The 26,707-nt window shown below is 44.9% G+C and overlaps 1 protein-coding gene across 1 annotated transcript in view; it reads right to left on the bottom strand.

The window, feature by feature from the left end:
* tnpo3 (transportin 3) overlaps positions 1-25,557 on the bottom strand; it is a 32,113-nt gene extending 6,556 nt beyond the window's left edge. Inside the window, exons 1-21 of the mRNA XM_028571100.1 lie at positions 25,280-25,557; positions 19,855-20,055; positions 18,621-18,694; positions 17,261-17,417; positions 16,432-16,575; positions 15,882-16,057; positions 15,328-15,466; positions 13,903-14,049; positions 13,260-13,367; positions 12,949-13,040; positions 12,574-12,713; positions 9,599-9,790; positions 8,853-8,944; positions 8,696-8,772; positions 8,552-8,612; positions 7,287-7,427; positions 6,950-7,066; positions 6,580-6,674; positions 5,775-5,931; positions 4,209-4,376; positions 414-526 (exon numbers count right to left, since the gene is read on the bottom strand). Of these exons, the coding sequence (XP_028426901.1) occupies positions 414-526; positions 4,209-4,376; positions 5,775-5,931; positions 6,580-6,674; positions 6,950-7,066; positions 7,287-7,427; positions 8,552-8,612; positions 8,696-8,772; positions 8,853-8,944; positions 9,599-9,790; positions 12,574-12,713; positions 12,949-13,040; positions 13,260-13,367; positions 13,903-14,049; positions 15,328-15,466; positions 15,882-16,057; positions 16,432-16,575; positions 17,261-17,417; positions 18,621-18,694; positions 19,855-20,055; positions 25,280-25,399 (2,711 nt within the window). The 5' untranslated portion in view covers positions 25,400-25,557. The remainder of the gene's footprint in view (positions 1-413; positions 527-4,208; positions 4,377-5,774; positions 5,932-6,579; positions 6,675-6,949; positions 7,067-7,286; positions 7,428-8,551; positions 8,613-8,695; positions 8,773-8,852; positions 8,945-9,598; positions 9,791-12,573; positions 12,714-12,948; positions 13,041-13,259; positions 13,368-13,902; positions 14,050-15,327; positions 15,467-15,881; positions 16,058-16,431; positions 16,576-17,260; positions 17,418-18,620; positions 18,695-19,854; positions 20,056-25,279) is intronic.
* Between the last annotated feature and the right edge of the window lie 1,150 nt (positions 25,558-26,707).

The following is a 26,707-nucleotide window of genomic DNA, read 5'->3' as shown; positions in this document are numbered from 1 at the left end:
CTCACCTGGTGACCTGGTTGTGTTTGTGTACAGTGTCTCACCTGGTGACCTGTTTGTGTACAGTGTGTACAGTGTCTCACCTGGTGACCCGTTTGTGTTTGTGTACAGTGTGTACAGTGTCTCACCTGGTGACCTGGTTGTGTCTGTGTACAGTGTCTCACCTGGTGACCCGTTTGTGTTTGTGTACAGTGTGTACAGTGTCTCACCTGGTGACCTGGTTGTGTTTGTGTACAGTGTCTCACCTGGTGACCTGTTTGTGTACAGTGTGTACTGTGTGTACAGTGTCTCACCTGGTGACCTGGTTGTGTTTGTGTACAGTGTCTCACCTGGTGACCTGTTTGTGTACAGTGTGTACAGTGTGTACAGTGTCTCACCTGGTGACCTGTTTGTGTACAGTGTGTACAGTGTCTCACCTGGTGACCTGTTTGTGGAAGTCCGTCAGCTGTTTGTGAGTGACGGTCACGGCCCCTCCAGACGTCTCCTTGGGTAACCCTTTCAGAGCGTTTTCTAACCAGCGACAGAACGTCTGAAACACACAACACACACTTATTATATACACTTACTTATGTCATTATTTACATGTGGACAGACAGCAACACACCTGGAAGCAGCCGGGCAATGCATTCTGGGATTGTTTCCCGCTCCAGGGTTAGCCCTAAATACAGCCGGCCGGCCTCTAAATTAGTAAAATATAAGAACTTAATGTTCCAATCACACACTGCGGTCCCATCGTAGGAAAGCCCCTTGGTGGGCTAATTCTCCGTTACCAGTGTAGGATTAGCAAGCTAACGTTAGCCAACGAGCCAGCGACTTTCCTGGTCTATTAACACACCTGGGCAGATGTTTGCCTGTAGGCCAGATGTTTGCCTGTAGGCCAGTTTGTCTGTAAACCAGATGTTTGTCTGTAGGCCAGTTTGTCTGTACTCACCGGCCGGTTGAACAGCATGACCTCCCAGTGTCTGTAGATGTGTGTCTGTAGAGGTGTGTCTGTAGTGTCTGTAGATGTGTGTCTGTAGATGTGCGTCTGTAGGTGTGTAGATGTGTGTCTGTACTCACCAGCCTGTTGAACAGCATGACCTCCCAGTGTCTGTAGTGTCTGTAGATGTGTGTCTGTAGTTTCTGTAGCTGTGTGTCTGGAGTGTCTGTAGATGTGTGTCAGGAGTGTCTGTAGATGTGTGTCTGTAGTGTCTGTAGATGAGTGTCTGTAGCTGTGTGTCTGTAGCTGTGTGTCTGTAGTGTCTGTAGATTTGTGTCTGTAGATGTGTGTCTGTAGTGTCTGTAGATGTCTGTCTATAGTGTCTGTAGATGTGTGTCTATAGTGTCTGTAGATGTGTGTCTGTAGTGTCTGTAGATGTGTGTCTGTAGATGTGTGTCTGTAGATGCGTGTCTGGAATGTCTGTAGATGTGTGTCTGTACTCACCGGCCTGTTGAACAGCATGACCTCCCAGTGTCTGTAGATGTGTGTCTGTAGTGTCTGTAGATGTGTGTCTGTAGTGTCTGTAGATGTGTGTCTGTAGATGAGTGTCTGTAGATGAGTGTCTGTAGATGTGTGTCTGTAGTGTCTGTAGATGTGTGTCTGTAGTGTCTGTAGATGTGTGTCTGTAGTGTCTGTAGATGTGTGTCTGTAGTGTCTGTAGATGTGTGTCTGCAGTGTCTGTAGATGTGTGTCTGTAGATGTGTGTAGTGTCTGTAGATGTGTCTGTAATTGTGCGTACTGTCTGTAGATGTGTCTGTAGATGTGTGTCTGTAGATGTGTGTAGATGTGTGTCTGTAGTGTCTGTAGATGTGTGTGTGTAGATGTGTGTCTGTAGATGTGTGTCTGTAGATGTGTGTCTGTAGATGTGTGTCTGTAGATGTGTGTCTGTAGATGTGTGTAATGTCTGTAGATGTGTGTCTGTAGTGTCTGTAGATGTGTCTGTAGTGTCTGTAGATGTGTGTCTGTAGTGTCTGTAGATGTGTGTCTGTAGTGTCTGTAGATGTGTGTCTGTAGTGTCTGTAGATGTGTGTCTGCAGTGTCTGTAGATGTGTGTCTGCAGTGTCTGTAGATGTGTGTCTGCAGTGTCTGTAGATGTGTCTGTAATTGTGTGTAGTGTCTGTAGATGTGTCTGTAGATGTTTGTCTGTAGATGTGTGTAGATGTGTGTCTGTAGTGTCTGTAGATGTGTTTCTGTAGTGTCTGTAGATGTGTGTGTAGATGTGTGTCTGTAGATGTGTGTCTGTAGATGTGTGTCTGTAGATGTTTGTAATGTCTGTAGATGTGTGTCTGTAGTGTCTGTAGATGTGTGTCTGTAGTGTCTGTAGATGTGTGTCTGTAGTGTCTGTAGATGTGTGTCTGTAGATGTGTGTCTGTAATGTCTGTAGATGTGTGTCTGTAGTGTCTGTAGATGTGTGCCTGTAGTGTCTGTAGATGTGTGTCTGCAGTGTCTGTAGATGTGTGTCTGTAGATGTGTGTCTGTAGATGTGTGTCTGTAGTGTCTGTAGATGTGTGTCTGCAGTGTCTGTAGATGTGTGTCTGCAGTGTCTGTAGACGTGTGTCTGTAGATGTGTGTCTGTAGTCTGTAGATGTGTGTCTGTGTGTGTAGAGATGTGTGTCTGGAATGTCTGTAGATGTGTGTCTGTAGTGTCTGTAGATGTGTGTCTGTAGATGTGTGTCTGTAGTGTCTGTAGATGTGTGTCTGTAGTGTCTGTAGATGTGTGTCTGTAGTGTCTGTAGATGTGTGTCTGTAGATGTGTGTCTGTAGATGTGTGTCTGTAGTGTCTGTAGATGTGTGTCTGGAGTGTCTGTAGATGTGTGTCTGTAGATGTGTGTCTGTAGATGTGTGTCTGTAGTGTCTGTAGATGTGTGTCTGTAGTGTCTGTAGATGTGTGTCTGTCTGTAGATGTGTGTCTGTAGTGTCTGTAGATGTGTGTCTGTAGTGTCTGTAGATGTGTGTCTGTAGTGTCTGTAGATGTGTGTCTGTAGATGTGTGTCTGTAGTGTCTGTAGATGTGTGTCTGTAGATGTGTAGATGTGTGTCTGTAGATGTGTGTCTGTAGTGTCTGTAGATGTGTGTCTGTAGTGTCTGTAGATGTGTGTCTGTAGTGTCTGTAGATGTGTGTCTGTAGATGTGTGTCTGTAGTGTCTGTAGATGTGTGTCTGTAGATGTGTGTCTGGAATGTCTGTAGATGTGTGTCTGTAGATGTGTGTCTCACGGCCTGTCTGTAGATGACCTCCCAGTGTCTGTAGATGTGTGTCTGTAGTGTCTGTAGTTTCTGTAGCTGTGTGTCTGGAGTGTCTGTAGATGTGTGTCTGTAGTGTCTGTAGATGTGTGTCTGTAGTGTCTGTAGATGTGTGTCTGTAGTGTCTGTAGATGTGTGTCTGTAGTGTTTGTAGATGTGTGTCTGTAGTGTCTGTAGATGTGTGTGTGTCTGTAGATGTGTGTCTGTAGTGTCTGTAGATGTGTGTCTGTAGTGTCTGTAGATGTGTGTCTGTAGATGTGTGTCTGTAGTGTCTGTAGATGTGTGTCTGTAGTGTCTGTAGATGTGTGTCTGTAGATGTGTGTCTGTAGTGTGTGTAGATGTGTGTCTGTAGATGTGTGTAGATGTGTGTCTGTAGATGTGTGTCTGTAGTGTCTGTAGATGTGTGTCTGTAGATGTGTGTCTGTAGTGTCTGTAGATGTGTGTCTGTAGTGTCTATAGATGTGTGTCTGTAGATGTAGTGTCTGTAGATGTGTGTCTGTAGATGTGTGTAGATGTGTGTCTGTAGTGTCTGTAGATGTGTGTCTGTAGTGTCTGTAGATGTGTGTCTGTAGTGTCTGTAGATGTGTGTCTGTAGTGTCTGTAGATGTGTGTCTGTAGATGTGTGTATGTAGTGTCTGTAGATGTGTGTCTGTAGATGTGTCTGTAGTGTCTGTAGATGTGTGTCTGTAGAGGTGTGTCTGTAGAGGTGTGTCTGTAGATGTGTGTCTGTAGTGTCTGTAGATGTGTGTCTGTAGATGTGTGTGTGTAGATGTGTGTCTGTAGATGTGTGTCTGTAGTGTCTGTAGATGTGTGTCTGTAGATGTGTGTAGATGTGTGTCTGTAGATGTGTGTCTGTAGTGTCTGTAGATGTGTGTCTGTAGTGTCTGTAGATGTGTGTCTGTAGTGTCTGTAGATGTGTGTCTGTAGTGTCTGTAGCTGTGTGTCTGTAGCTGTGTGTCTGTAGTGTCTGTAGCTGTGTGTCTGTACTGACCGGCCGGTTGAACAGCATGACCTCCCAGAGCACCTCGGCGACGTCTGGCAGCGTGTACGGCGGCAGACAGAAGCAACACGAGTGCATCAGCTGAGTCACCAGCTGCTGGGCGTGCTGCTCCATGGCCTGGCCAATCAGCTGCTTCCTCAGCTCAAAGTCCTCCTCATGCTGAAGGAGACACAGGACACACAAGAGTTTAGTTTAAAGGACACAGGAGACAGGACACAGGAGGGAGGAGACACAGGAGGGAGGAGACACAGGAGGGAGGAGACACAGAGGACAGGAGACAGGACACAGGGGAGAGGAGTCACAGCGGACAGGGGAGAGGAATCACAGGGGACAGGAGACATGGAAGAAGAGACAAGACACAGGAGAGAGCAGACAGGACACAGGAGAGAGGAGACAGGACACAGGAGAGAGGAGACAGGACACAAGAGAGAGCAGACAGGACACAGGAGAGAGGAGACAGGACACAAGAGAGAGCAGACAGGACACAAGAGAGAGCAGACAGGACACAGGAGAGAGGAGACAGGACACAGGAGAGAGGAGACAGGACACAGGAGAGAGGAGACAGGACACAGGAGAGAGCAGACAGGACACAGGAGGGAGGAGACAGGACACAGGAGGGAGGAGACAGGACACAGGAGGGAGGAGACAGGACACAGGAGGGAGGGGACAGGACACAGGAGGGAGGAGACAGGACACAGGAGGGAGGAGACACAGAGGACAGAAGACAGGAGACAGGGGAAGGGAGACAGGGAAGAAGAGACAGGACACAGGAGAGAAAGGTTGTCCTGTTGGTGGAGGACGGAGGACAGACCGTTTCAGGTATTAGACTGTCCCCAGCAGAGTTTACCATGAGCCAACGGGTCAGGTTAATATCACACGTAACGTATGTTCCTGCCGTCGGAGAATGCTTCTTGAATGATCTGATCTGAGTTTTAGAGACACGTGACCGGCGAGTATCTTAAATAGAAGAAGACGACTAACTGAAGACCAGAAAGTCTCAGACTCTGACAACGAGGGAACGAGGGAACGTCCGTCTCAGAGTTATTACTGCGATTACATTTGATAGGTTTGAACTTGTAGTCGGAACTCGTTATTTTATAACCACTAATAAAAATCTATTTTTACCCCAACCCCCCCACTCTGCATCAGCCAACTCGCTTGAAACTAATCACTCAACGAAATCCCGACTGTTCACTGTCCTGGCTCCCAAATGGTGGAACGAGCTCCCTATCGACATCAGGATGGCCGAAAGCCTACACATGTCCCACCGAAGGCTAAAAACACATCTCTTCAGACTACACCTCGGATAAACAAAAACAACCTTGAACCTGTACCTTCATCTGTCTCTTTGGAGCTTTGCTTATTTAAAGCTAATGTTCTGGCTCTTACTACTTGTTGTCTGGAGTTTGGACCTTCACAGTTGAAAGCACTTAATTGTAAGTCGCTTTGAATAAAAGCGTCAGCTAAATGACATGTAATGCAATCATGTAATTTCTACAGGGAGACTGTTGAACAGTGTCTCAGTGAACTTCCGTTTGAGTCTTTGTGCTGACTCACATCGTTAGCGACCCCGGTGTGGATCAGGTCTCGGACGAATTTCATGACGCTGCAGTTTGCGTCTCGGTGGTCCAGCGAGGTGGCAGCGATGGCGCACTGGATGATATGAACGATGATGCTGCTGCTGAGTAAAGTGACAGGACTCCTCTGGACGAACCTGGACACGCACAGAGACACACACAGAGGCACACACACACACACACACACACACACACACACACACACACACAGGGACAAATCAGAGACCAAAGTGGACAATGTTTCCGAGTGCACTTGAAGGCAGCTTCATTTCCCGGAGACAGACGAAGAAAAGAGACAGAGGGACTGAGGGAACTGTTCACAGCTTGTGTTTGGTGTTTTAAATCTTTCTTGTGGCAGAGATAGAGGCAGTGATGTTTCCTGTTTGGGACTCTTACACCACCTCAAAACACACCGACAACTCGGTCACATGACTGGCCACCGCAGCGTCACATGACTGGCCACCGCAGCGGGACACGGGGTCGCAGGCTCTGGGATGACGGTGTGTGTGAGCCAGCTGGTACCTCACTGTATCTGCATTAGGTTTCCTGTCTTAACTACACTCACACTGGAACTTAAGTTACATTTTCACTGCAGGACTTTTACTGTAACAGTATTTTCACAGTGTGGGATTAGTACTTAGCAACAGATTTATCACCCAGTGTGAACGGGTCACGTGACTCACCTGGTGGCCAGTCTGAACAGGTCATGTGACTCACCTGGTGGCCAGTGTGAACAGGTCATGTGACTCACCTGGTGGCCAGTCTGAACGGGTCATGTGACTCACCTGGTGGCCAGTCTGAACAGGTCGTCCACGGTGTCGGGATGATTCCTCAGACCGTTCTGCTGTTCCAACAGCTGGAAGGTCGGCATGCACAGAGCCTGGAGGAACAGCAGCATCAGGGAGGTCAATCATATTATATCCATAGATACATTATGTACTGATATCCTAAAGTCTGACACGATACCATCTCATTCAGGAAGCTGCGACCAATACGAGACCATAGCTTTATAGGACTAATTTAAAACCTTTCTACGAAGACGCGGCTCGGAAACAAACTGCTGGAGTTAACCTGCAGCTGTTTGTTTATCTATACAAATACTACTAATAATACTACTAATAATAATACTACTAATAAAAGTAGGTGTTGTTTTACCTGCAGCATGTCGAGCAGTCCCTGCCTGCAGCCGTCCTCCATGCCGTACTCGTCCACCAGGATGCTGCCCAGGTACAGGAAGCAGGAGTGGGGGTACACCTGGTACACACTCACCATCTACACACACACACACAGACACACACCTGTTTCAAACTAACACATGGACAGGTAGGTAAATACTTTATATTTCTTTTCTCCTGCAGGGAGTGGAAGTGTTTTTTATGAATTGAACTAACAGATGAGTGACTGATCAATAACACTTTAACATCACTAACTGCTCATCCAATCAGTGCTCCTACAACCGATACTAGACAGTAAGCAGTGCAGGTGTGTCTACCTGTGTGACGAGCGGCTGCAGCAGGGAGGCGGAGCCTTTCCCGACACATCGCACAGCGAACCGGAGACAGCGACAACAGCGCTCCACGATCCGGTTATCAGCCTGGTGAGTGTTCAGAGTCTCGGACAGAACGGGCCAGATCTGCAGCACACAACAGGAGACATGTTCATATATACATCTAATCTACAGGAGACATGTTCATATATACATCTAATCTACAGGAGACATGTTCATATATACATCTAATCTACAGGAGACATGTTCATATACACATCTAATCTACAGGAGACATGTTCATATATATATATATATATATATACACACATCTAATCTACAGGAGACATGTTCACATATACATCTAATCTACAGGAGACATGTTCATATATATATATATATATATATATATATATATATATATATATATATATATATATATATACACACATCTAATCTACAGGAGACATGTTCATATATACATCTAATCTACAGGAGACATGTTCACATATACATCTAATCTACAGGAGACATGATATATATATATATATATATATATATATATATATATATATATATATATATATATATATACACACACACACACATCTAATCTACAGGAGACATGTTCATATATATATATATACACACATCTAATCTACAGGAGACATGTTCATATATATATATATACACACATCTAATCTACAGGAGACATGTATATATATATATATATATATATATATATATATATATATATATATATATATATATATATATATACATCTAATATATATATATATATATATACAGGAGACACACATATACATCTAATCTACAGGAGACATGTTCACATATACATCTAATCTACAGGAGACATGTTCACATATACATCTAATCTACAGGAGACATGTTCATATATACATCTAATCTACATGTTCATATATACATCTAATCTACAGGAGACATGTTCATCTAATACAGGAGACATATATATATATATATATATACACACATCTAATCTACAGGAGACATGTTCACATATACATCTAATCTACAGGAGACATGTTCATATATACATCTAATCTACAGGAGACATGTTCACATATACATCTAATCTACAGGAGACATGTTCATATATACATCTAATCTACAGGTATGACATAACATATCTGAGGTTTCTACAGGTACGTAGCATGATTAGGCTATTTATTAAGAAGGGTGTGTGTGTGTGTGTGTGTGTGTGTGTGTGTGTGTGTGTGTGTGTGTTTTACCTCCTGAATGACTTTCTGACAGGGGTGCGTCTGTCCGTTCTCTACGATGGGGTTCGTGTGTCTGAAGGAGAAACAAACAGAATGCATCAGCGTGTTTCCTGTTGGTTTAAATAAAGGTTTAGATGTGACTGCAGGTAAACTCACCTGAAGATAACAGCCAGGCGGTCCAGCCACACGGTGGGATCAGCTGATTTACCGTTGGTAGATTCCTCAGACAAAAGCTGGAAGAAAACACAGAGTCTGGGTTTAGTCTGGATGTTTGGTTCCTGGTGGTCGCAGCCGTTTAAATACTCGGACTGACCTTCTTCAGAGCCATGACCTGAACGGCACAGAGGTCACTGAGGCACTCGGCGATCTTCTCCAGAGGAAGCCGAGCCAGAACCAGAGCTGTACCTGCACAGGTAAACACACACACACACACACACGGTGACATCACTGGGACATCATGTCACCACACTGTATAATACTGGGTCTGTAAAGTGAAGTCAAAGCTCATTTTTCCCTTTTCTCCAATTTTACGAGAAAAACGTCTGAATATTTTGACTTCAGCAAAGTTAAGTGGAACATTTTGGTTGCCTAGAAACCACTGGTTCAGCGTCCACTGACCAATGTGTGACGTTATCTTTTGGAGGACAAAGCTGCACCTGTACAGGTGCTGCTGTAACCCGGGTTAGACTGGGACAGCGCAGCACGGCCCTGATGATGTCAATACAGGTGTGTATAGGGGTAGCGTACCTTTGAGCAGCCCCACAGGTGTGTATAGGGGTAGCGTACCTTTGAGCAGCCCCACAGGTGTGTATAGGGGTAGCGTACCTTTGAGCAGCCCCACAGGTGTGTATAGGGGTAGCGTACCTTTGAGCAGCCCCACAGGTGTGTACAGGTGTAGCGTACCTTTGAGCAGCCCCACAGGTGTGTATAGGTGTAGCGTACCTTTGAGCAGCCCCACAGGTGTGTATAGGTGTAGCGTACCTTTGAGCAGCCCCACAGGTGTGTATAGGTGTAGCATATCTTTGAGCAGCCCCACAGGTGTGTACAAGTGTAGCGTACCTTTGAGCAGCCCCACAGCAGCCTCGGTGGACAGGGCGAAGGAGTCCAGGGCGCGGGCGATGTCCAGCAGGCCCTGGAAGTGCTGAGCCATGTGGTCTCTGCACACCGAGCAGATGTTGTGGATCGCCTTCGCTGCTGCAGACGCCAGAGGTTTCTCTCGGAGACCTTTCATCAGGTAGTTCAACACCGGGTCTGGAAGACAAACAGGACCATAAAGACCAGACCAGACCAGACCCACCCCCACCCACCCAAAGCTTTCAGCGACAGTCGGCCACTAAGTGATCCATGTGGATCTCTTGGTTGATCCCACACAGCAGCCAATCAGGGCTTGAATAGAGATCCACTGATCCACTTTTTCAGTTCGGATTACGTTACCTGAATATAGTTATTTGCCAATATGATGCCAATACCAGAACACTTTTTGCATACCATTTGCATTTCAATTTTGCATAAAATGTATTCCAAAATAACTGATTGAACAGAAAGCTTCACATACAGAGAGGGTTAGGAGGTAAAACTGTGATGCATTACCAAGTTCAACAGGAAGAACAGAATTTCAAAGAGTGCGATGGAAAATTGGAAACTCCTTCATAAGATTTTCAAAGTGAATATTTGAAATAAAAGTGCAAGATCAGTGTTTCATCTATGTTGATTTTGTAGTGGCGGCCCACCATGGCAAAATATCTGCTGCCACGTTATCAGAAATAGGGCTGTACAAAAACTTTAGTCGCGGTTGTGAACTATTCAGAGGTTATTGGACCGGTCCAGTTTAACAACCAGTAGAACTATTCAGAGGTTATTGGACCGGTCCAGTTTAACAACCAGTAGAACTATTCAGAGGTTACTGGACCCGTCCAGTTTAACAACAAGTAGAACTATTCAGAGGTTATTGGACCCGTCCAGTTTAACAACAAGTAGAACTATTCAGAGGTTATTGGACCGGTCCAGTTTAACAACAAGTAGAACTATTCAGAGGTTATTGGACCCGTCCAGTTTAACAACCAGTAGAACTATTCAGAGGTTATTGGACCGGTCCAGTTTAACAACCAGTAGAAGTAGTCAGTGGTTAGTGGACCCGTCCAGTTTAACAACCAGTAGAACTATTCAGAGGTTATTGGACCGGTCCAGTTTAACAACCAGTAGAACTATTCAGAGGTTATTCAGGTCCAGTTTTAGAACTATTCAGAGGTTATTGGACCGGTCCAGTTTAACAACCAGTAGAACTATTCAGAGGTTATTGGACCGGTCCAGTTTAACAACCAGTAGAACTATTCAGAGGTTATTGGACCGGTCCAGTTTAACAACCAGTAGAACTATTCAGAGGTTACTGGACCGGTCCAGTTTAACAACCAGTAGAACTATTCAGAGGTTACTGGACCGGTCCAGTTTTTAGAACTATTCAACCGGTCCAGTTTAACAACCAGTAGAACTATTCAGAGGTTATTGGACCGGTCCAGTTTAACAACAAGTAGAACTATTCAGAGGTTATTGGACCGGTCCAGTTTAACAACAAGTAGAACTATTCAGAGGTTATTGGACCCGTCCAGTTTAACAACCAGTAGAACTATTCAGAGGTTATTGGACCGGTCCAGTTTAACAACCAGTAGAAGTAGTCAGTGGTTAGTGGACCCGTCCAGTTTAACAACCAGTAGAACTATTCAGAGGTTATTGGACCGGTCCAGTTTAACAACCAGTAGAACTATTCAGAGGTTACTGGACCGGTCCAGTTTAACAACCAGTAGAACTATTCAGAGGTTATTGGACCGGTCCAGTTTAACAACCAGTAGAACTATTCAGAGGTTATTGGACCGGTCCAGTTTAACAACCAGTAGAACTATTCAGAGGTTATTGGACCGGTCCAGTTTAACAACCAGTAGAACTATTCAGAGGTTATTGGACCGGTCCAGTTTAACAACCAGTAGAACTATTCAGAGGTTATTGGACCGGTCCAGTTTAACAACCAGTAGAACTATTCAGAGGTTACTGGACCCGTCCAGTTTAACAACAAGTAGAACTATTCAGAGATTATTGGACCCGTCCAGTTTAACAACAAGTAGAACTATTCAGAGGTTATTGGACCGGTCCAGTTTAACAACAAGTAGAACTATTCAGAGGTTATTGGACCCGTCCAGTTTAACAACCAGTAGAACTATTCAGAGGTTATTGGACCGGTCCAGTTTAACAACCAGTAGAAGTAGTCAGTGGTTAGTGGACCCGTCCAGTTTAACAACCAGTAGAACTATTCAGAGGTTATTGGACCGGTCCAGTTTAACAACAAGTAGAAGTAGTCAATGGTTATTGGACCCGTCCAGTTTAACAACCAGTAGAAGTAGTCAGAGGTTATTGGACCGGTCCAGTTTAACAACCAGTAGAACTATTCAGAGGTTATTGGACCGGTCCAGTTTAACAACAAGTAGAAGTAGTCAATGGTTATTGGACCCGTCCAGTTTAACAACCAGTAGAAGTAGTCAGAGGTTATTGGACCGGTCCAGTTTAACTCCACATACTGTTGTGTTGATGTAGTTTATCGTCAAAACGTTTGCTTTCTTCCGAGTCGACTATTAAACCAACAGCTCCACCAAAAACATCAGCGTGGTGGGTCCGTTCTAAGTGTAGGTTGTTCGGACAGACTTGCCCCCACTGCTAAAACAAAATCCTAAAGGAAACACTGAAGATTGAGTAGAGAAACAAACTTCCTTAATGATGACCTGAATCACAGGGTGGACTTTGGGTAACATTGTGCGATCGGTCGGTGCTCTCCAAGGAATCTTCAGTTGCTTTTGTGATTTGAGCAGTTTAACAAAAACAGCTCCAGGTTCCGTGTTCTCTCCCACCTGAGCATCACTAACTGCAGCAGCAGCAACAGGAAGTAACTAACATTTCTATAGCCAGGTAAACCCCACATGCAGGTCTGGACCTGTAGAAACAGTAAAGCATAAACACATCAGTGTGAAGCAGAAATCAGAAAGTGGTACCGAGGAATCTGGGGTTTCTGTCCACGACTTCGCTCATCTCTCCGACCAGCTCGATGCTCGTGAAGCGAACGGCCATGTGGACGGTTTCTGGGAGTAAGACCACCTGCTGTAACACCTCGGACAGCGTTGGGTTGTTCTCTCTGGAGGGACAAGATCCAGACGGGATAATCAGACAGAGACCACCACCATGTTTCTGTGTTCTTCTAGATCTACAGAACCACCACCAACATGTTTCTGTGTTCTTCTAGATCTACAGAACCACCACCAACATGTTTCTGTGTTGTTCTAGATCTACAGAACCACCACCAACATGTTTGTGTTCTTCTGGATCTGGAGAACAGATTTATGACAATGAGCCCATCTTCAGATACTCACGGATCAACACTTTTAGCGATTGCAGCCATGATGAAAAGAACAGCTTCCGTCACTTCCCAGGAAGGATTCCCTTCTTTTAACGTAGAATATAACTGAGAAAACAACAGAGAACGTCTTTAGAAAGTAGAATATAACAGAAAACAGAACGTCTTTAGAAAGTAGAATATAACTGAGAGAACAACAGAACGTCTTTATAAAGTAGAACATAACTGAGCAGAAAGAAGACAACATTTAAGAAAAGAATCCATCAACATGTTCAAACAGAAATCAGCCTTTTCTTGTTGATACCTTTGGATTTAAAGTAAAGTTACCTGAGAGAAACACTCCATGGATCCAACCAGGAAAATTACGTCTTTAACGAGGTCTGAGACTCTCATCCTGAACTCCCCAAAATCATCGGTGTCCTCGGGGATCCCCTCCTGTTGGACAGAAATAGTTTCCACAGTTACCGCCATACACAGATATAACCCTAACCCTCCTATTGGACAGAAACAAACTGTGGATTTTAGATTAGATAAAAGTATCAGATAGTTATCTCAATGATAAAGGTGAGTGACTGGTGACTGGTGTGTGTGTGTGTGTGTTTGTGTGTGTGTGTGTGTGTGTGTGTGTGTGTGTGCCCGTGAGAGGCTGGTGAAGGTGTGTGTGTGTGTGTGTGTGTGTGTGTGTGTGTGTGTGTGTGTGTGTGAGGCTGGTGAAGGTGTGTGTGTGTGAGGCTGGTGAAGGTGTGTGTGTGTGAGGCTGGTGAAGGTGTGTGTGTGTGTGTGTGTGTGTGTGTGTGTGTGTGTGTGTGTGTGTGTGTGTGTGAAAGGCTGGTGAAGGTGTGTGTGTGTGACTGGTGAAGGTGTGTGTGTGACTGGTGAAGGTGTGTGTGTGACTGGTGTGTGTGTGTGTGTGTGTGTGTGTGTGTGTGACTGGTGAAGGTGTGTGTGAGGGTTTGATCAGGTGACTTACGTGGTCGGGGTCGAGCTGACAGTGCCGGGCCAAACAGTGCAGGAGTCTCTGGATGTACGGTCGGAATATGTTGTGGAGAGCCGCGTCGTTTATTTTATACAGATGTTCTCCCAGACGGTACCAGAAGTTAAAGGAGATCTCCACCACCTGGGTCAGAACCAGAACCAGAACACAGACAGGATTATCATCAGAGGGTAGGCCTTGTAGTTTTAATGTTACTGTGTTGTAATTGTTTACCTCATACTGCAGGTGTTGTGGTAGTTTGGGGTGTTATGGTGTAATTGTTTACCTCATACTGCAGGTGTTGTGGTTGTTTGGGGTGTTATGGTGTAATTGTTTACCTCATACTGCAGGTGTTGTGGTAGTTTGGGGTGTAGTTGTTTACCTCATACTGCAGGTGTTGTGGTAGTTTGGGGTGTTAGGGTGTAATTGTTTACCTCATACTGCAGGTGTTGTGGTTGTTTGGGGTGTTATGGTGTAATTGTTTACCTCATACTGCGGGTGTTGTGGTAGTTTGGGGTGTTAGGGTGTAATTGTTTACCTCATACTGCAGGTGTTGTGGTAGTTTGGGGTGTTATGGTGTAATTGTTTACCTCATACTGCAGGTGTTGTGGTAGTTTGGGGTGTTAGGGTGTAATTGTTTACCTCATACTGCAGGTGTTGTGGTTGTTTGGGGTGTTATGGTGTAATTGTTTACCTCATACTGCGGGTGTTGTGGTAGTTTGGGGTGTTAGGGTGTAATTGTTTACCTCATACTGCAGGTGTTGTGGTTGTTTGGGGTGTTATGGTGTAATTGTTTACCTCATACTGCGGGTGTTGTGGTAGTTTGGGGTGTTAGGGTGTAATTGTTTACCTCATACTGCGGGTGTTGTGGTAGTTTGGGGTGTTATGGTGTAGTTGTTTACCTCATACTGCGGGTGTTGTGGTAGTTTGGGGTGTTAGGGTGTAGTTGTTTACCTCATACTGCGGGTGTTGTGGTAGTTTGGGGTGTTATGGTGTAATTGTTTACCTCATACTGCAGGTGTTGTGGTAGTTTGGGGTGTTAGGGTGTAATTGTTTACCTCATACTGCGGGTGTTGTGGTAGTTTGAGGTGTTATGGTGTAATTGTTTACCTCATACTGCAGGTGTTGTGGTAGTTTGGGGTGTTATGGTGTAATTGTTTACCTCATACTGCGGGTGTTGTGGTAGTTTGGGGTGTTAGGGTGTAGTTGTTTACCTCATACTGCGGGTGTTGTGGTAGTTTGGGGTGTTATAGTGTAATTGTTTACCTCATACTGCGGGTGTTGTGGTAGTTTGGGGTGTTAGGGTGTAGTTGTTTACCTCATACTGCGGGTGTTGTGGTAGTTTGGGGTGTTATGGTGTAATTGTTTACCTCATACTGCGGGTGTTGTGGTAGTTTGGGGTGTTAGGGTGTAGTTGTTTACCTCATACTGTGGGTGTCCTGCACAGATGAGCAGCAGCTCCAGCGTGCGCAGGTCTCCCATCCCCTGGCCTGGACTCCTGACCGTCGTCTCCAGAAACGTCTCGCAGAGTTCGGTGAAGATGCGGCAGTAGTTCAGCACTCTGCACACAGAAAGGAGCATTAAGTGACCGCTAACAGAGAAACAACAGAGATCCACAGTGATCTACAGAGACCCACAGTGATCTACAGAGACCCACAGAGATCCACAGTGACCCACAGAGATCCACAGTGATCTACAGAGACCCACAGAGATCCACAGTGACCCACAGAGATCCACAGTGATCTACAGAGACCCACAGAGATCCACAGTGATCTACAGAGACCCACAGTGATCTACAGAGATCCACAGTGATCTACAGAGACCCACAGAGATCCACAGTGATCTACAGAGATCCACAGTGATCTACAGAGACCCACAGAGATCCACAGTGATCTACAGTGACCGCTAACAGAGACCCACAGTGACCCACAGTGATCTACACTGAAAAACACGTTAACAGCAGTTTGTCTCCTCACTTGTCGAGGTCTTCCCGGGCCACGGCCATGTGATACGCCGTCTCCAGCGTCAGGACGCCCTGGAACAGCTGCAGCGCTAGCGGCAGGTGCGTGTCCACGTTCTCGATGGCGTAGAGCGCCGAGCACACGCAGTCCGACGCCGCCTCATGCAGGTTGGTCGGGGTTTCATCCCTCTGCTGCAGAGACAAAAACAGAAGGAAACGTGTCACTTCCACACAGAACACAGCTGTTGATACTGCAGTCAAAGGTTAAAGACTGGTTTAGGCTGTGGTGAGTCTGCCGGTAAAACACAAGCACGTTGCATTGTGGTAGACGGGAGTAATATGTAGGGTACATAGTATGTACGCTCAGATTAGAAGTGCACTGTGGGTATTTTAAAGTGGATGAAAAAAACCACGGAGAATTCAAAAACCGCTGCTATATAGGGAACCATTTCTGTGATAGGGGACAGTTTCTAACACAGGTGAAGTGTGAGTCTCACTAGGACTTGGAAGACGGGGATCAAACAGAGTGTGATGTAAACAGGAATTAGAAGAGGATAAAGACTCACCAGGACTTGGAAGAGCACCATGAGCAGCTGGTTGCTGGCCATGAAGTTGCTGTCCAGGACTCCCAGGTTGAACCAGCTGCCCAGACAGCGAAACACCTTGATGAGCATCTTCTCATCGTTCCCCGTCTTCTCCACACACGAAGTCTAAAACACAGCAACACAATCAGAGCCAGGTTTAGGTCTGCACACACACACAGGTTTAGGTCTGCGCACACACACAGGTTTAGGTCTGCACACACACACAGGTTTAGGTCTGCGCACACACACAGGTTTAGGTCTGCGCACACACACAGGTTTAGGTCTGCGCACACACACAGGGTTAGGTCTGCGCACACACACAGGGTTAGGTCTGCGCACACACACAGGGTTAGGTCTGCGCACACACACAGGGTTAGGTCCACACACACACACACACACACACACACACACACACACACACACACACACACACACACACACACACACACACACACACAAATCGTTTCATCATGAAATCTATTTGCACTGAATGATTCCAGATTAAAGGGCGTCGTCCCTGAACCGTACCGTAGCCCACCTATCTAGATACGTATCAGATCGTCCTATCAGGGAGAGATCCACAGCCCTAATTTATAGAATATGTAATGTATCACACTTTGTGATCATTGTCCCTGCTGTTTCCACAATAAAACAACTCACTGTCTGACATTAGAGCAAATTAAAACCTGGAAATCTCAAATAAACATATTTCAGAAGCAGCAGGCAGAACTTCCCCTAAAATGTGTGTGTGTGTGTGTGTGTGTGTGTGTAGTCCAGACAGAGGAAGCAGAGAGGCGGAGAGGTTTCTCACCAGCAGTGTGACCACCGTGCTGGAGTAATACGCCAGATCCTCGATGATTTCTGTCCTCCGATTGGCTCCGATCCGTAGAGAGCGACTGTGGACTTCCTCGGGCAGCACGGTGAGGATCTCTATGAGGAAGGGCATGGAGCTGATGTCGTTGTTGTACCTGGGAGGGGCGGAAACACAGACAGCGGAGTCAGAGAAGAGAGATCCAACTGATGTTGTGTTTGAGCTCCCTGCAGGTGTGATGCCATCAGACTGTTTATCTGGCGGAGCAGAGAGACTAACTTCACGTCTACAATCAATCATCAACATTTAGTGTTTAATGGTGGGCGCTCTGCCGCTCCGTCGGCTCAGAGGACGCTTGGAGCGTTTCCTCTATCTTGATTTGACCAGGTCGGTCCCCCACGCCAACATTTCTGTCCCCCACAGTATCAGAAATAGGGCTGCATTTTCGTTGTTTGTATTCTTCACCTAAACTGTTCTAAATTGCACATAGCTGTTAATTCGATATAATAGCGATTGCTCACGTTTATATTTGAGGTGCATTATTTACATGCTGGATTAGTTACACCGCATTAAAATAATGTAATTAATAGTGGGGTTATTGTTATTTGCTACATAATCCTTAGCCTATATATCAAGATCAAAGTTGGCCTATATAGTAACTCAAAAAATACAGTTCAATCAGAACTGAGAATATGCCTCATTGTGTGTGAATAGAGGTGAGTAAATATATTAGTTTGTGTTGCAGGGAAGTGTCAATTCCATTTCAGGGGGGGGGGGGACCTCCCCCCACTGCTTGGTTTTAACACCTGATGCCAGCCGTACGGGAGTAAGCATGAAAACCACATGGGTCCCTGAGTCCCTGAACAGGCTGCAGCTCCGTCTCTCTGCTGAAGTTTCACACTCTGATGGTTAAACTTAGCAATAATCTGCAGTTCACATGCACGCTGAATCGTTACACCACTACTGTATATTCAACATCATTGAAAATGTATTGATCTACAGCCTCCAATGTAGGCTATTTTAAAAATAGAAAGCATTGCACTTCATAATGTTTGTATATACTATGTGTGTATAACTATTGTATTATTGTACAGTAACAGTAACCTTCTGTAAGTAAAAAATGTGCTCCTTGGGAAAACAGTTACAGAATTTTGTTTTCCTTGACATAAATAAAGACGTTTGTGTGTCAGAATGCAGGAAATGAAGTCTTTGATGCTTATTGGCCCGTTTTGAGCCAGGAAAACTGGAAGATTTAAGCGTTCTCTGCTGACTGATGTGCTGGCCATATTTGTAGTTCCTGTTTCAGCCCAAGTGTCCTTTATGTAACAAGTTTCAGTTGTTTAGTTGTGTGAATTCTTACTTTTCTATGAGTGTGTGAACACATCCTTTCCACGAGGCCATCTGGAGAGCGAGGTCAGCGATGGCTAGAGCCAGCTGAGGACAGAACAAATAATTAATTTACTGTAGAAATAACAAACATCAAGCAGATATAAACTAGTAACTTCCTCCTCGTATGGACTCTGTTGTAAACGTCTGGTTTCCTGCAGAAGATGATGCAACAAACCGGTTAGAAAACACTTCCTGCTGCAGCGCTGGAAGCATCTTTATGTCGTCATGGTTCCGTCTTCAGCTCGGGAACATAAAACACACACACACAGGAGGAACCTTTCTGCCCGTTTATTATTATTATTATTGACCGTTTATTACACCGAGGAAGTGAAACATGAAACTGCTGTTACAGACACAGAAGGTTTACACTGCAGGACGCAGAGATGTTCACAAGTCGTTAGGGTTGTGCCGATGGACGATATCATAGTTTATGACCTGCTGAGTCACGCGTCCGACCTGCTGAGTCACGCGTCCGACCTGCTGAGTCACGCGTCCGACCTGCTGAGTCACGCGTCCGACCTGCTGAGTCATGCGTCTGACCTGCTGAGTCACGTGTATGACCTGCTGAGTCATGCGTCTGACCTGCTGAGTCATGTGTATGACCTGCTGAGTCAGAGTTAAGTCTGTTTTATGGTTCTGCGGAGACTTGAAGCAGAGCTTTCTCCGTAGCCGACGTACATGGCCTCAAGTTTATACTGGTGTCTGCACTGTTCTAGCGCATCGCTTTAAGAGAATAGCCAGCCTGTGTGTGTGTGTGTCTGAATGTGTGTGTGTGTTGTGTGTCTGTCTGTTTGCGTGTGTGTGTGTGTATCTGAATGCGTGTGTGTGTGTGTCTGCATGTGGTAGAGTGAGTGAGAGAGTGATGGTGATTATCTTCAGAGTGAGTAGCGACTCTAGAGTCATATTGAGAGAAACAAGTGTCTCCCCTGTTCTTTCTACGTGTGTGTGTGTGTGTGTGTGTGTGTGTGTGTGTGTCTGTGTGTGTCTGCGTGAGTGTGTGTCTGTGAGTGTGTGTCTGTAGCAGGAGAAGTTAACCCTCTCCTTGATCTCATGTGTTTCTGGAGAAGGAGAACCAGGAAATGCAACGCTACCAAGCCACGGCCGAGCGGGCCAATCACAGCTGTTGCTGTCTGCGTCTCGTTTGAGAGGGTCGGTATCTACACGTAGCTACGTACGTCCCCACGGTGACCAGATCAGACGGTTACCTGGGTGACGATGATGGGCGACAGGTCTTTGAGGTTCTGGATGTGGGTCAGCAGTGAGTCTCGCAGTGCATTGTGGGTCTCTGGAGGAAGCTCGAAGAAGGAGGTTTGGATCTTCATCTTCATCGTCTGAGCAGCAAAATAACACGACTCCACATCCTGTTTGAGCTGCAGCAGCTGGTCCGAGATCTCCCACGCATACATCTACACAACACAGGAAGTGATGTCATTACATCTACACAACATAGGAAGTGATGTCATTACACCTGAGCACCTGTACAGGAAGTGAGGTTATTTATTCTAAAGTGCAGCTTTCTGCTGATATTTTCTTAAACTAAGACATAACTCTCCGAGTGTGTTTAACAACGTGTGTATTACACAGCTCTGCAGAGGACGGTCTGGCTAGTCCACACAGCATTCCTGGATGGGAGAACAACGTGCTCTGGTTTAGTGACATTTCTCTAAACCAATCACACTGTGGGCGGGGCTAAGCTCCGGACGGAGCCACGGAGCCTCTGCTAAATAGTCTCAGGAAGGAACTGGTTCTGGTGGAACGTGGACGTTCAAAAGTAGTTTTAGTCGTGCAACAGAAAACTCAGATTGGACAGATAGTCTAGCTAGCTGTCTGGATTTACCCTGCAGAGATCTGAGGAGCAGTTAACCATAGTCCTCACAAATCCACCGGAGGTTAGAACCCCGACACAGAGACAGTCAGGGTATATACAGAAATCCTGGAGGTAAATTCAATACCTTTTAATACCATTTTAATACCTTCTCAATATTTATTAAAACCAGCATGCCAGTGAGTTACAGGTTTATACGGCAATACGTTTTCTAACCATTAAACAGAGTTTGAGATTTATAAAACTACACACTCTTGGCCAATAGAACAACGCAGATAGGGAAAGTCAACAGAGGCAAATGAAATACAAGAAAACAGAAAAGCAACTTCTACACTGTTATGACCGCTAACTAGGGTTGGCCATCGAGAACCGATTCCATCGGAATAGTTTCTTTATTGGAATCGTTTGGAGGATTTGGTTTCAAATCTGATCACGGGTTCCAGATTTAACATGCACCAGTTTTGGTTTCCATAGCGGCCAGGCGCTTGTTGTGTTGCAGGCATGGAGCTCAGTTAGCGGCGCTCTAGTGGGGCTTTATTTTACGTTGAAAAAGCCCCGTCAAACTGTAACCCACCTTTGAATCAAAATAAAACTTTCCTCTTATTTGTGAAATAAGCATGTGACCTGTTTGAACTCTATACTCAAAGAATCGGAATCAAGAATCGATGAGAACTGGAATCGAAAGAAAGAATTAGAATCAGAGTCGTTGCCCAACCCTACCGCTAACACATGTCATCAATCAATCTGAAGAACCCTTCCACTTCTACTGTCCCTATACAAGATGTTCTTACCAGCTGAGAGGCCACCTACCAACTGCCTGCCCTGGAGGAACGTTTGCACTATACTCAGGATCTCTGGTCATCTTTGTGGGATACAAACAAGTTGAAAACAAAGCTGCTGCTGCTGGAGAACCGCGGTCTTTGGAATCGGCTTTGGCCGAGACTGAAGACTTGGAGTTCAGCTTTTCTTTGAGAAAAGAACAAAGAGCGCCACTGAAGTCATTCTTAAAAAAGGAAGATGTGTTCGGAGTTTGGCCGACCGGATACGGCAAAAGTTTAATCTATTAACTAGCTTGGCTACCTTCTTTGTTGTTCTGGTTGGTTGTAGCGTGCAGAGGGAATTTGAAAGACAACTGTTTATCCCGCCCCTCGGATTGAGCCCAGCCAATGGTGAGCTCCCAGACCCAACATCTGGGTGTGGGTCAGACCCAGACCAAACATCTGGGTGTGGGCTTGTCAGGCTAAGATAGGTTATCACCCGATGTGGGATAAGATAAAATATCACACAAACTTTACAAGATCAACTTAAATAGACATAATAAATCAAAAGGGCAACTCAGTTTGCAAAAAAAATATTCAAAAAATTAATACCTTGTAAAATGGTGATTAATACCTTTTAATGGCCTTAATTTTTACTAATTTGATTTACTACCTTTTAATACCGCCATGACAGTCCAGGTCTGAATTTCTGGAAGAGAATGTCTAATAAGGGGAGAACTTCCACTCTCGGGAAAATTCCGGGTTGGTACAATGGGGCTAATAGTGAGATAGGGAGTGAACAGGCTCTGATTTCTGGAGAAAACCAACCCATGTGACGCGTTCGTCCAATTAGGTGCCGGTTTTCATTTCTTGGGCAACATTACAGATTAGCGCCACCTGCTGTTATAGAGATGTATTACGTCTCGTCTTTTTGGTCTGTTCTGGGGCAGTTTTTTGGACCTCGGGGACGCGACTGATCATATCGACGGGGTTTTCTGTCAACGGTCGGCCGTCGGCTATATGTGTCTACACCCTAAAGGACGGACATCTGGTGGAACATCTGGCGGAGCAAACCTGGAGTGTAACGCCGTGGATATAGACCAAGTGAGAGGGACCTCCTTGGGTCCCCAGCCTTAGAGCAGATGACCCAGCCCTGATCCCTTGGTTTGGTTCTCCTTCAGACACACTGACCCTGAACCATCTCCCACAACTGGTTTATTATCACCATGGTGATCTCAGCTGGCTCAATACACACGTTAAGGTGTAGACACATATAGCCGACGGCGGACCGTTGACAGAAAACCCCGTCGATATGATCAGTCGCGTCCCCGAGGTCCAAAAAACTGCCTCGGGACACATCAAAAAGACGAGAGGAGACGAGATGTAATACACCTCCATAACAGCAGGCGGCGCTAATCTGTAATGTCGCCCAAGAAATGAAAACCGGCAGCTGATTGGGCGAATGCGTCACATGGTTTTGTTTTCTCCGGATATTCAGACCTGGACTGTCATGGCGGCCGTTCAGAATCCGATCTCATATTGTACTAAAATAGTTCACTGAAACATGTTTTCATCAGGTTTTGAGAGACTGTAGTCACCTCATTCCGCTCGTCATTTCCTGGTGAGAAACAAATACATTAACTAACGTTAGACCCAGCCCGCTGACGTTAGACCCAGCCCGCTGACGTTAGACCCAGCCCGCTGACGTTAGACCCAGCCCGCTGACGTTAGACCCAGCCCGCTGTTCAGCTCATTCTCTGTAAGCGATACAGCATGAAAGCACGGCGAAACCAGCAAGCCAGGCAGCCGGTGTTAGTTAGCTAACGTTAGCATGCTAACTACACTTTAACGTTACCCCGTCCCCACATCGTTCACAGAAAACGAGCCGAATAAAGCTGTCACTCGTGGCGATAGAAGTGTGCTTTGTGCGGATGAAGCATGAAGTTAATTTGTCTCTTGACGGCTGGCTCTCTGCCTCGTAACGTTACTAGCTGCTCCGCTACTCGTTTGTAGCGGATTAAGTATCAGGTAATAATCAACTGTAAAGTAGCTACACCTTTTTAAAGGATCCCTTGGTAAGTGAAATTGTAGAAAGAAAAAAAAAAAAACACGTTGACACCAACATTTAGTGGCGAAATCCATTGTTATGTCTACAAAATTATTTTAGATATAGTATAAGTTCAAGTCACCACTACCTCTGGTCAAAATATTGAATTAGTATCTCAATATATTGACTCAGTATCTCAGAATATAAACAAAGAATATCAAAGTAATGAGAAACTATAAAATATTGACTTAATCTCAATATATTGGCTTAGTATCGTAATATATCGACTTAGTAACTCAACATATTGGTTCAGTATCTCAATATATTGACTTAGTAACTCAGAATATTGACTAAGAATCTCAAAGCAATGAGAACATTCAAAATATTGACTTACAATCTCAATATATTGACTCAATATCTCAAAATATCTCAATATATTGACATAGTAACTTAGAATATTGACTAGGAATCTGAAAGTACTGAGAAACTTTAAAATATTCACTTAGAATCTCAATATATTAACTTCTGCACACCGGCGTGCAACATATTACTTTGTATTATGAGTCTGGAGATCCTTTTTTCTTGTTGAAGGGGAAATCTGTTCTTGGGACACGTTTGTTTCTACTGTTTAAACTGAATTTTATTGATGTTGATAGTGTTTGGATGCATTCAATGGTTTCTTCAAATTCTGCATTAGCAAAACACAAAAAAATTATAAAATGATTAATCTTTACCCGGACAAGTGACTTTTGTTCATGGACAAGTGAAATGTAAATGTACTTGTCCGAAGGACAAAGTTAATGTCAAGCCCTGATTTACTTTAATCAGTTTAAACTAATTTTGTTGAGTTTTATCAGAAGTGAGAACACTTTAATATCTGATTATTTGTTACAAGTTATCTTTTTATCAAATATTCAACACGCGGTCCTGCAGAAACATGTTCAATCAGCAGTAATGTCGTTTGAACTGATCCAGGGTCTGTAAACACACTTCTATCAGCCAATCAGGACGCTGCTTCAGAATCTGCTGAACCAGATCAGATGATCAGAGAAGTGTGTGAACAGCTGAGAAACCTGAACACTTACTGCCCCGCCCTGAAACCAACACACACACCACGCAGTAGATATGACACATGCCTTTGGTGAGGGAGACGTGGGTTTGATTCCCACTGTGATACATCAACCAATGTGTCCCTGAGCAAGGCACTTAACCCCTAGTTACTCCAGAGGTGTGTTACCTCTGACATATATAGATCAATTGTTAGTCGCTTTGGATAACACACACACAGTCTGATACCAACAATACTAACCCTAACACAATTTGAACTCGACACAGTGACGTCAGCTGCAACACCTGAACACTCCTTCATTACCAACGTGACATCCTGTCTGATCACGTGAAGCTGATCCTCAGTAACCCATTCTAAACATACATGTATTATATTTCATATATATATATATATATATATATATATATATATATATATATATATATATATATACACATACATACATACACATAAATGTGCTGCCTGTGCGGGCGGAGACCGGTACAAGGCAGCGCCACTAACTTCACCTGTATGACTCGTTTCATTAAGTCAGAAACTCAACTTTACATGAGCCGTGTTACCGTGCTAACAGGCTAACATGCTAACAGGCCTCCGGGACTAAAACACGCAGTAAACTCGGTCTGAATGGGAAACAGAAACACATCGTGGAATTAAACCCACAGATGAACAACTTATTAACAGTTAGCAGGAAGCTAACGAAGCTAATGACGCTAACAGTTTGTGTTTTGATCCATTCATTTAGCCAGCGTAGCTTAGCTATGATGCTAACGGGAACCTGCGCTGCGTCTCTGCGCATGCGCAGTTCTCCCGTTCTGTATTTATGTGGTAAAATGTTAAAACCCGGTGCAGACAGACCGGTGTAGACCCCCCTCAGACCCCCGGAGCATCCCCCGCCGGTCCCGCCGGTCCCCCCGGGGTTCCCGGTTCTTACCGATCTCTGGAGCTCTCCGAGCCACACCGAGGCTCGCTCCTTCCCGGTCGGGTCCGGGTCGTGGTACAGGGCCTGGACCGCCTGGTAGACCAGGGTCAGGTTCGGTTTGCCCCCCTCCATAGCGCTGAGATTATAAGGCAGAAAGTTCTCCAACACGCTGCACGATCTGAAGCTACACGGTCTGTGTGTCGACCGCCATCTCAAAGCACTGGCTTCCCGCGTGCAACCAGGATCCTCTGCCGACAGGAAACACCGCCAGGAACATTAGTTCCACTCTGTGATGACGATGGGAACATTTCTCACAGAACTCCATCATAAACATTATTCACATTGTTTAATTATCGCCCTCTGCATACTTATTACTTATTATGTTAAATTCATATTATTGTCTCTGGATACTTATTTTGAGTAGGCTACGTGTTTACATCTTGTATATTTATATTTGAATGTATTTAATCAATAAAGCTGTGGAGGAAAAACATGCAAGTCTATGTGTCTGTTAACATGATTAAGTTATCAGAATCAGACAAGAGTTTATTGCCAAAGTTAGTTACATCACAAGGAATAGCCTAAGCATCATGGAGCCCAATCGTCTGAAGTTACATCCTGTTAAACTGAACACAACTGAAAGAGTTTGGATAGAAATATTCTCTGTAGACTCTGATGATTTCTGACAAAACAACATGTAAATATGATAATGTGTTCATGAAGAACATCTTAGTTTAGATTAAAGGCAACAACAACATCTAATAAACACATTATAACGAGGTTGGCTCCAGTGACCAGGTCAGTGTGAACACTCAAATCAGATCAGACTTCCATATGTGGTCCTAAATCAGACCCAAGTCTGATGTAGACCACTTCCATATGTGGTCCTAAATCAGACCCAGGTCTGATTTGTTTCAACGTGTGAACTACCAAGGAGGATTTGATGAGACTTCTACATCAATCTACATCAACACTTGTCCCAGTGAAGCTCCAGTGGGAGTTAGTCCTATAGACACAGACAGTTAGATTACAAACTAGACCAGGGCTACAACATGGAGAACAGTGATGGAGCAAGATGGAGGGAGAGGGAGGGATTAGACCTCATTAGTGTGTGGGGAGATACTTCAATTCAATCAAATCTACAAGGATCATACCGTAACTGCTCCGTTTTTGAAAAGATAGTAAACAAAATGGAAGAACAGGGACAAACATTTAGAAACAAAAGCCAAAATGCTTCCTTCCTCCATGACCTCCTTAACTTTAGAGCAGCAGCATGCTGCGTCTGATGTCATCGGTATTGATCTTTTGGGCATGCGGGTCAGTTCGAAACCGCAAACAGTTCACACTGGAATCTGATATAGGCCACATTTTAAAAGGTCATGTGAACAGCCAAACAAAACATCAGATCTGAGCAATAAAATCTGAATTAAGCATTCAGAC

Source organism: Perca flavescens, chromosome 23, assembly GCF_004354835.1.
Source record: "Perca flavescens isolate YP-PL-M2 chromosome 23, PFLA_1.0, whole genome shotgun sequence".
Lineage (NCBI taxonomy): Eukaryota > Metazoa > Chordata > Actinopteri > Perciformes > Percidae > Perca > Perca flavescens.
The sequence above is the reverse complement of the archived record's forward strand: the minus strand, read 5'-3'. Positions and strand labels throughout refer to the sequence as shown.